The sequence below is a fragment of the Sinocyclocheilus anshuiensis genome, unplaced genomic scaffold (assembly GCF_001515605.1).
Source record: "Sinocyclocheilus anshuiensis isolate Anshui unplaced genomic scaffold, SAMN03320099.WGS_v1.1 scaffold777, whole genome shotgun sequence".
Classification (NCBI taxonomy): domain Eukaryota; kingdom Metazoa; phylum Chordata; class Actinopteri; order Cypriniformes; family Cyprinidae; genus Sinocyclocheilus; species Sinocyclocheilus anshuiensis.
Genome location: NW_015540897.1, coordinates 702622 through 713636, shown reverse-complemented (window position 1 = coordinate 713636; position 11015 = coordinate 702622). Strand labels below are relative to the sequence as shown.

At 38.2% G+C, this 11015-nt stretch overlaps 1 protein-coding gene across 1 annotated transcript in view; it reads left to right on the top strand.

Annotated features, from left to right (window-relative positions):
- Positions 1–11015, top strand: part of LOC107688950 (tensin-1-like) — a 257974-nt gene that overhangs the window by 175807 nt on the left and 71152 nt on the right. Inside the window, exons 6-9 of the mRNA XM_016486798.1 lie at positions 6565–6614; positions 10085–10256; positions 10441–10491; positions 10578–10700. Of these exons, the coding sequence (XP_016342284.1) occupies positions 6565–6614; positions 10085–10256; positions 10441–10491; positions 10578–10700 (396 nt within the window). The remainder of the gene's footprint in view (positions 1–6564; positions 6615–10084; positions 10257–10440; positions 10492–10577; positions 10701–11015) is intronic.

The following is an 11015-nucleotide window of genomic DNA, read 5'->3' as shown; positions in this document are numbered from 1 at the left end:
AGAAGCGGAGTCCAGCCCAGGGTCGTCACATGTGGTTGCCGCAAGCCCTCTGGACGCTCCTTCATCGAATCCGCCAGCCGCGCCGTTCTCAAGCCCGCCCACCGCCACTCACTCAAGCCGGCCTACGCTCACTCTAGCCCGCCCGCCGTCGCTCACTCTAGCCCGCCGCCCTCCGCTCACTCTAGCCCGCCGCCCTCCGCTCACTCTAGTCCACCGTGTGTTTCGTTGTGAAAGCGAAACTACTTTGTTTGGCCTTCCAAAAGAGGACAAAATGTGTTTTTTTAACCTTAAACCGCATAAACACATTTCATTACACCAAATACACAAAATAATGGTCTTTTTAGCAACATCATATGACCCCTTTAAAAGCGGACATTGACAAGCTTGTTGGGTCAATGTGAACATGACGGTTATGTTTCCAACATTCTAAGTACAACAGCCAAATGTATAATGTTTAAAGTGTTGGCGTTTGTTGGGTCAGTGTGAACACAGTGTAAAGTCATTACTGACATTGCTGCAGAAATAACAGCTTTAAGATGTAAATATTTAGGTCTTTAGTGAACACTGTTGCTATGCAGCTTCTGTAGTCTAAACTTCACCAGTCTAAACCTCACGGAGTGCTGAAGCTCAAATTATTGGTTGGATTAGCTAAACACGGCCTCACTGGGGCTAGAATGACTGCCCAGTGAACATGCTTTAAAGGGACAGTACGCTTAAAAACAATATTCAGTCATTATTTACTCCAAACCTGTATGAGTTTTTTTTTCTTTAGCTCAACATAAAAGAAGATATTTTGAAGAATGTTGGTCGTCAAACAGTTGCCGGTAGCCATTGACTTCCATAGTATGGAAACAAATACTGTGGAAGTCAATGGCTACCGGCAACTGTTTGTTTACCAACATTCTTCAAAATATCTTCTTTTGTGTTCAGCAGAAGAAAGGTTTGCAACAACACGAGGGTGAATAAATGATGACAGAATGTTGATTTTTGGGTGAACTGTCCCTTTAACTGATTATCAGAGGAAGAGATGTCATAGCTCAAGCATGTATGTTCACTTGTGTCGTCGCCCCCCTCTCAGAAGCCCCTCCATCCACGCTGTTCCTCATCCCTCTCATGCCTGGGTGAAGAACAGTAACACCAGACGCAGCTGTGGATGACTAACTGCCTTGATCCAAATAAAATTCAGACTTTCGTTTGGAGCCATCCATATGAGCATGAGTATGTTCGGAGATTTAGGGACAGAGAAACAGACTCTAATAATCCCCCTGAAACATTATTAGATCTTTTTATTGATACAATATTGAGCTGGAGCATAGCCGAAGGAAATGCTGTAAAAGCAAAGCCCTGCATGTACCCAGGGGTGTAAGAACCATCTGAGAAGTGGAGGGGGGAACATTATAAACCTTATCAACTTGGCAATTTACCATTCATTGAGTAATCCTACAGTTAGCTGCTTTGCTGGTAAGTCTGTGTCACTTAGAGTAGAGTTACTGCTTACTGTATTTGTCCATTTGACAACCAGTTGGTAGAGGATCCTGATTTTTTCTTAAAATGGTCATTTCATGTGACTGGCTACAAATCATTTTTCTGCACCTTGGCCAAGACGGGGTTTTTATTGTTAACTTAAAAAAAAAATACTTTAAATGAAATAAATAAATAACCAAGGCAACATTTATCATTTTCATTTAGTTAAAGCCGCAGTCCATAAGTTTTGCCTCTTTGTCGCCATCTCTGTTTGAAAACCTGCAATTGCAGCTGTTTGCGGAATTATCTTCCTTGCGTGGGTTGTGTGGCAGCACGGCTCCAGCCTCACAGATTCTAGCCTACGTCTTGGAATATATGACTCAAATAAGCATTTTCACCAGATATTGTCATCTGAACAAGTAAGTAACAAGTCTGCCACGTTTGTTCTGACCAACTGGGGAAAAAAGCATTATAATAAATCGCGCTACCAATGGTGATTAAGAATCTAAATTAGCTCATATCATATCAAACCGTGCAAATTATTATTATTGTTATACTTTATTCTCTAATTGTTAATGTTAACAACATCAGCATTGCGTGACTATGAGTATAGTGTGTATAAGCGAGTAGATTTCAATTTCTGTACAGTCTAATCTCTAATTGTCATACCACTCGAATTTCATATTAAGAAATTCTTTTAACCTAAAAAGCGGCAATTATCTGCACCTCAGCATTGTAATACATTATAAAACAGTATGCAATAATAACTTATTGAGTGTAAATTTTAATTTTAATTCAAATGATTAAATGGATGCCACCTTATTGACAATAAAGCCCTCCCTACACCTACCCTAACCCTACCTGATACTTTATTTTCAACTTTTTTATTATTTCCTTTCAAAATAAATGAATAGTAAAATAAATGCTTTTCTGATGTGATTTAAAATTGGAAATGGGAGAAAAAAGTTCGCCAAAAGGCGGATTCGAACCCGGGTCGATCGCGTCAAAATGAGTACGACACACGTTATACCATCTGCACCACTGGAACTGACAACTGCTAACTGTCTTTTATAATGTTGACTAGCCGAATCACACGTTGGTGGGCGGGGTTAGTGTAAATAGCCTCTGCCAACAAGGCGGGCTATTTGCACTTAGTGTAAATAGACACTCCGCTAATTATTCTGGCTGCTGTGAGAAAAGGCTAAACGATCGGCAACCTGCAGGATCCTCACATGCGATAGCCTAGTTGCCGGGTCAACTTCTTTATGTTTACAGAAGTGACGTAATGACGCAGCAGCATGCTCGAATTTCCCGCGAAAACCTACCCGTTATAGCAAGCTGATTGAGATATGTCCTGATTATGTGTACGTGTCTAACCAAAGTCATAGAAGGCTCCAACTATGAAGGACGTATAGACACACAGAAAGTTAGTTTGCTATGCAAAACTATTATCCAATCATAGCAGTGGGCGTTTACTTCCAAGTCTTCAATGCGGCACACCCATAAAAACCGAGCGTTTCTCGAGCCGGCCTCAAAACCAGGGTAGAAAATAGCCTATTATTGATTTTGATGTTTTTTAATGTAAAAACCACGCAAACGTCATAAGTGGACCTCAGACAACAGTATAAAATAATAATTTTAAAAAAGCCAGTTCATGACCCCTGTAAAGATATGGCAGCAAAAGTACACAGCTTGCTTTAAGGTCAGCGAGAGGATGGAAAATGCTCATGAAAAACAAAATTACGGCTATTTGTAGCATCCTAAGTGGACCTCAGGGATGAAAACTATGTATAAACCAAAAAAGAAGTATGGTTCGACCAAAAGAAAACCGTATACGTTTATATTCTAGAGGAAAGTGAGGTGATTGGCCGTGGTTTACTGGAGGTGACAGAACTGTGAATAGTTGAAGCCGTGAGGTCGGGATGATCATCTCCTCCAGTCAACTGCTGAGTGTGTGACCTGGAGAGAGAGCAAAGGCTAGACCGAAGATCCAAACAAACGCGGGTGGCACACACACAGCATGGGAAAGAGGGAGGGGAGAGGTGCCGAGGAAAAGGGAGGGGCCGGAGAAGGAGGCGGGAGGGAACAAAATAAGGGAAAGAGTTACTCTGCGAGTGGGAGAAGGAAGAAAGCTGCGGTCCGCTTGAGTTTGACGCCAGGCATGCGGCATCCTAGGCACAGCACGGAACCAAAATAGAGCCGGGAACGTGGGGCGCGCTTCAGGAAAAGGGGACTGCAAGAAGAAAGGAAGCGTTAATTCCCAACCATGAATCCCAGCAGCTCTCTACGGAGGCGTTTGTCCTCCCTTCGCGATGCTTGGAGGTGGAGTACAGGTTACCTGTTCAAGGTAGGCTTTCGAGTTTCCGCCGAACTTTCTCTCTTTTCCGGATTGTAGGTCTTGTAGGCAACTTTTTCCTCAAAGCTCTCCCTTGCTTTCTTCCCTGCGCTCTCTGATTGTTCATTTGTCGGGCCCGCTCGAAAGCAGCGTTTCCAGCTGGTTTTGATCAAGCCTGGCTGAGACCCCCTCCAACCCCCCACCCACCCTTTCTTGGCTGTCCTTCTGGGGGTCGCAATTATCGGCTGATTAAGGGAATGTTTTTGGAGCCGGGCACCGTGTGGCGAGAGATGGAAGGTGGACCCTGTGGATGGATAGAGGGGGTTTGCAATGCCAGGGTGTTTTATTCGAGTGTGTCACAATGGCTTTCTCAGGCTATAAGTTAGTGACTTTGCAGTCTGTCTTAGTATGGCATATTTGTATTTCCTTGTGTTTTATGATTGTTCATAATGGCCTGGCCCAGTAATCTATACACACAAAAGTTTGTTAGACTAAAAAATGTGTTAATGGTCTTTTACAGTCTGTTCATTGAAAGCTCGATTGGCCTCTAAATACTATATACTAATACTATATACTATATATAAACAATATTGTAGTAGATTTCTCTGGATTCTCGGAAATGAGGATTATAGGAAACTAACGCTGTGGGAACATTTAATTTAATGAATGCTCTTTAAATGGACAGATCACCCAACAATAAAAATTATGTTACTCGCTCTCATGTCGTTTCAAACCCGTTTGACTTGCATTCTTCTGTGGAAAAAATATATTTTAGATTGGTGTTTTTGTGCATACATTGAAAGACAGTGGGAGACAGTGTTGTTTTTGACCCCATTGACTTTGGACAAAAACACAGACACATTCTTAAAGATATATATATATTTTTTTGTTCTGCAGAAGAAACAAAAAAGTAATTCAGGTTTGGAATGACATGAGGGTGAGTAAATGATGACAGAATTTCAATTCAGGCAGACTGTTCCTTTAAGTGCTTAGAGAATTCATTAAATAAAATGTGCAGGCTTCCCACGGTCAGTGTTGTAATATCCAGACAGGGAAATGTCATGGAAATTAGGTGATGTGTGCACAATTATTGATGGTTTCTGTTTTGTTTTGGCTTTTGGATCTTGACAAGTCCAACACAGCAGCATTGGCCAATGGCATGAGTTTGGGGCGGGACTATCTGTTTGCTAACCAATGGCAAATTGGCTCAGGAAACTGTTTGAAAACAGTCATTTTGCTGTGCCATTGCCTTTTTAAAATGTATTTATTTATTTATTTTTTGAATACAATTCTGAATGGGTTTTGTTTGACAGTATGTTCTTGGTAATTTCTATAGTCAATTAAGTTTTATGCACTGTTTTAAAATTTTTATTCTGTTAGCTATCACTCATTAAGCAATTTCCAAGTTCCCAGTAAATTCCCCAGATTCAAACCTCAGTATGTTGTTTTCTTATTGGAGACATTTGAACTTGAAGTTTTCCCATCATTTCATTTACAATAAGTTGTTCTATACTTTTCTAAGACTGCGACATATGGGAAACCACATGCAAAGTCCATACAGTTTCTAGAAAAGGCCCCAGCACTGTTTGTAATTATATGTTGGATTCTGGGTTTTCTTAGTAAGCATTGTTCCTTTTTAGTCATGCACTAGTATGTCATTTAGACGGTGAGCGTAAACCACACATCTTTTAAGGCTTATCCTTCTTTTGTGAGACCAATAACACTTTAACTTATATTAGTTAAGTCTCTAAATGTCATTTTACAGGTAAAAGTGTATTTTTGTCCCACTACCATCACCAAACCAAGTATTGTGCTGAAATTACACACCTTTCAGCATCTCCTGTGTGAAATCCATATAATTTAATTCCCTCACTTTACAGGCTGTCATTGCATTTACAGTATATACAGCTAAGAGGACATGCTCAGTGTTAGATACAGACCTACACGGTCACATCAGCTCTCTTCAATCTGTATCAACACAGTTTTACATACGGATAAACACAAACCAAAAGTAACTGTCCAAACAAATGGCCTTTTCATTGGTGTAATCAGCAGAACAGCCTGAGCTCTGGAGATGAACGGTAAACCTCCCCTGTGGATAACTGGTTTACGGTCATTTTTAAACAGGAAATGGGCTAAAAACATCTGGAAACTGTTGTATTTGTGAGATCATTATTAGTGATAGACCACTTTATCAGTTAGGCTGAATAATTGGACATTATTTGGTAATTTTGAGATGATCTGCATAAGATGAATAGAGGTTTTGCTGTATGATGTGTCAGTTCCAAAATCGATGTATTTTTAAAGAGAATTTTAAGCAAATATTGCATTAAATCTTTATGGTAAAAACTTTATGGTCATTAAATTGTTTTGTGAATATACTGACATTATATCAGCCATAAAAAATGATTTTTAAAATGTATACTGTAAGATTAAAGGTTAAGTTTTGAGAATCTTCCATTGACTTACATTGATAGAATGTTCGGCATTTAGAACTGCATGCAATTCCGATCTTGTCTTGCATCTATATTTAGACATATATATACACATTTACGCTGCATAGACATCCATGTGTGTTTTGCACTGTGTGCTGATTCTCATACATAACTAACAGAAAACAATGGGACATTGGCTCTGATGCCCTAAAACTTTACCTCTGTTTTTGTCTGACTGATGCTTCGTTCATGAAGTGTAAATCTAGTTCATACACTGGCTTTCCTCAACTACATTTTCATGATCCTAACGAGAGTTTTCTTTTTTTTTAGGGCTCAACCAAATCCTCCAAGAGCATGGAGTCTCGACGCAGACCATCCAGGTAAGAGATGTCTTTGTCTTCATCAGAAATCAGTGCAGTCAATATCTCATGTGTTGCTACAGTATGCATTGCTGTAATGAACATCTCAAGGGATCTTCATAGCATTCTGAAATCCAGCACCAGTTGACATTTGACTCTGCTTGGATCAGTCTCACATTCTTTATTGCAGTTTATGAGTACGACGAATAAACACTCTTTAATGCATCTATACAATCTCCAGGGATAAGTTATGATGTCCTAATAGGGCTTCTCTCCCTCATATAGTATATTAGATCAATAATGGCACAGTTATCTTGAGTGATAGTTTGCTATAGATACAGGCAGTAAAGGAGGCACTGAAAAACAAATCCTTGTTACAATATTTTTGCGTTCAGTTCTATTAGGAAAATTAAGAATATATCCAACGGAATAGGCTATTTAGAAAGAAAAACAATCTATGTCACATCAAATAAAAGAAAAAAAGGCAATATTAGTAAAATAAGCTAAAATAATACCAAACAATTCAACCAATACATGGTGACTCTTTTGTAAGTGCAAAAATCACACAAAAATTTTAAGGATTGTTTATCTTTCTAAAAATAGCTATATATATATATATATATATATACAGGGTGCGATTTGTGAAAAAAGCAGAGGGGGGGATGATTTTGAACACTTTTTTCAGAGCAAGGCTTTAAAGTTTAATGTTAGTGTAATCTGTTAACAAAGCACATCATAAACCCGTCTTTTTAAACAAGTTCCAGATAATGTGTGTCATGTCACGAAATGTTTTTAATACGACTGAAACTGACTATTTAACGTGATCACAATTTAATAAAAACAAGCCGATTAATTAATTTCAACGGTTATTTAAACAACTAATAAATTATATAGGAAAGTGAGCAAAGAACATACATTTTACAGTATCAACGGAGCTTTTTGAAACTCCGAGTCAGTTAAACCATTGCGTCGCAAAATGATTAACTGTTTTGAATTGCTCAAATCGGATTGCGTATCACGAATCACTTGATTCAGATCGGGACTTCAAAGCGCGTATCGCGAATCATTTGATTCAGATCGGGACTTCGGCGCTGTTCACGGGATGTTTTTTATCCCCACCGGAGATAAAAAATAATTCAGCAGAGGCAGGGATACGTAGACCAGAGGGGGTACTTAATCTCAATTGATTGTTTAGATTATAAAAATATGTCCTTTTTATTTGGAACTCGATGGATGCAAACCAAAAGATAAGAGCAATCAAAACAAATGAAAGATTCGTCTCATGTTACATAACACTGGAGTTGATCTCTGATCCATTCTGATGGTCTTATTTCTCTCAGCTGTTCATGCCAGCTGTGAGAAGATGTTTTGTGAAATTCATCACTACAAATAGCTCCCATTTCAGCTACCAGGGGGAAGTTTTGCTTTTTATTTACATGGACTGCTATTTTATTTCTCTCGTTTTGGGAAACTCTCTTTTGGACACAGTCTTAAAACGAGATACTATTGGACCCTTTGATTTTCTGCCAAAAAGCGCATTCTTGTTTTCACTGGTAGATGGAGTTTGTGCAATAGATACTGTACTGTAGTTCAGTTCTGGAGAATGAATTGCACCTGCTGATAGCACTGTTTTATTTGCATGCGCTATCTGTGTTGTTTTAGCCAACTCAGGAATTATGCAAATCAGGTAACAGTGCAAACATGCCCACATAATCTATGAAAAGCATTTGAGATCCACACACCTAAAATCATCTACTCCTTTTACATTATTTGATCATCACTTAATGAATAACTACTTCCAATTTTAGTATAAAAGTAATAGACAAATAGACTTACATTAGGTGCTCTTTCAGGGCATTTAGAACCTGGTGAAGATGGAATATGGGTGGTTATTGAATAAGGTTAGTGAATATGTTTGTTTAAAAGTGAATGAACGCACAAACCTTATGGGCTTCCAAAATGATTGTGGGACCAGGGGAAATCCTTAATATTAAAGGATTGTTCAGGGATCATTACACCTTGTATTATGCACATTCTGAGATTAGCCAGAATCTCCTGAGAGTAGTGTAATGTTGTACTTGTTTTCCAAAACACTGTGGTGCAAGTACAATGTTCATATGTCATATACCACTCACGATCATGCGTTATTTACATTTCTTTCTCCAAAATGCACTGAATGCAAACTGCTTTTCGATTCAAATCAGCCGTAGAGAGATATACTTGATTTACTGTGGCTGCAATGCCTAGAAAACACAACAAATCCAGATTTTCAAGGCTAAAAATGGGCTTCACCAACAGGTATCTTTCCAAAAAGCTAGACTTCAAACACTAGTTCAAACACTTTGGCCCTGATTTGAATGCTCTCTTCCAAAACATAGTAAGCTGCCTTACTGTCTGCTCCCTACATAGGGAGTCGGCTTCTAAGGCAGAATCGTATACAAATAACTCTGCTCACTATTATATACAGTAAGCAAGCTCGTGATTTCAGTAAAGCTTGGTGGTAGCCTGTTGCGAAAATAACAATGTAAAACTAACTGTAAGAATATATTGGACATTGTACTGAATGAATATATAAATAACATAATAAAAATATAAATAATTACAGCAACAACAATAATAATAATAATTATTATTATTATATAAATTAAATATTTTTATATTTTATTTTTTGTGTATTTAATATAATATAATAATAATACATATACATATATATAGAGAGAGAGATGGAAAGAATGCAATATTTATTTACACACAAATATTAATTAATATGTATTGAATTCATATAAATAATACATATAAACATAATATAAACTGTAATATTGACACATTTTATATATATATATATATATATATATAATTTACTTTTATTTTTTTATTTTATTTATTCTAAACATTTTTTTTTAAATAATGCAGCGCTTGTCACAATGTACATTGTACATTTTTGAACCGTTTTAATTTCAGGAACACACTAAAACGCTGCCTACTTAGGAATCTCACTAGGTTTTGGAACAAAGCCCTAGATTAAAAGATGGCTGCACTTCTCTCTTATTGCCTTGAAATCCAGACCTGAGGAGAGAGTGAGGTCACAGATGGGGGGCCTGATTGTGGTTACATCCTTGGCAAGCTTATGCCTCACCAGTGACCAAATTGTTTTCTTTGGTCTGCCCTGCTGCACACAGGGAATGCAGGATATTTTCATATCTCTGTTGTTTATCTCTGCGATCAATCTTTCCCCACTATACTTTATTCAAGCCATACTGAACATCAGATATGCGTTTAATAGACTGTTCAGCGCTGACATGTTTGAGGTGAGGCATTCTTCTGAAAAAAACTTGATGGTTTCGTGATGTCATGTGCTGTGAGACACAAGACTTGCTTGTGCTTGAGCGAATGTTGTGAGTTCGATGCCTTCGATGTACACCAAGGGTTGTAGACATGAATTGTAAATGCTGAAGTTCTCTAACCATTCTCTGATCTTCTGGCTTTTGCAGGAGCTTGAGTCTGATCCAGGCCATGGAGGAAAACTATGAGGTGGACCTGGTCTACATCACAGAGCGCATCATTTCTGTGAGCTTCCCCAGTAATGTAGAAGAGCCGAGCTACAGCGCTAACATAAAGGAGGTCGCCACCATGCTACGCTCCAAACATGGTGACAACTACTTGGTGAGACCTCAAAACTCAATAGCTTTGAGTACTAATATAAGTGTTTTAGTAGTTGCAGTGCTATTACAGATTTTGAAAAAAAAGGTAAATAATAGTGAAAACATTTTATTTAGATTCATATAATTTATTTATTTTTATTTGTGTTATTTATTACTTTAATAAACTAAACATGACATTTTTACAGCTCTTCAACCTAAGTGAAAAGCGATATGATATCTCCAAGCTGAATCCCAAAGTAAGTAGTATTTACTTTCACTTTTTAACATGGAGATTTGTGTTCCTTTGTTCTTACTCGCACTCCGCTGTGTTTGTTTGCATAAGGTGCTGGATTTTGGCTGGCCGGACCATCACGCTCCAGCCCTGGATAAGATCTGCAGCATCTGCAAAGCCATGGACACTTGGATGAACGCTGACAGTCACAATGTGGTGGTCTTACACAATAAGGTACTGTTTCACTTGTGCTTTATTTTGCTTTGGGAATGGGAGCCATGTTTTTTGGTAACACTAGCAACAAACATCACAATGTCACACAGTATGTAATAAAAAACTAGTGAGATGGGCTTTAAAACATTATAAGTGCACTACTGATTTGAAGGCTGCTCCAAAAATGTATTCAGCAGACAATCCCATAATGCATCGAGGCCAAAAAATCCACCTAAGGTCATAAATAAATATATAAATGAATGTATATACAGTGGGTACGGAAAGTATTCAGACCCCCTTAAATTTTTCACTCTTTGTTATATTGCAGCCATTTGC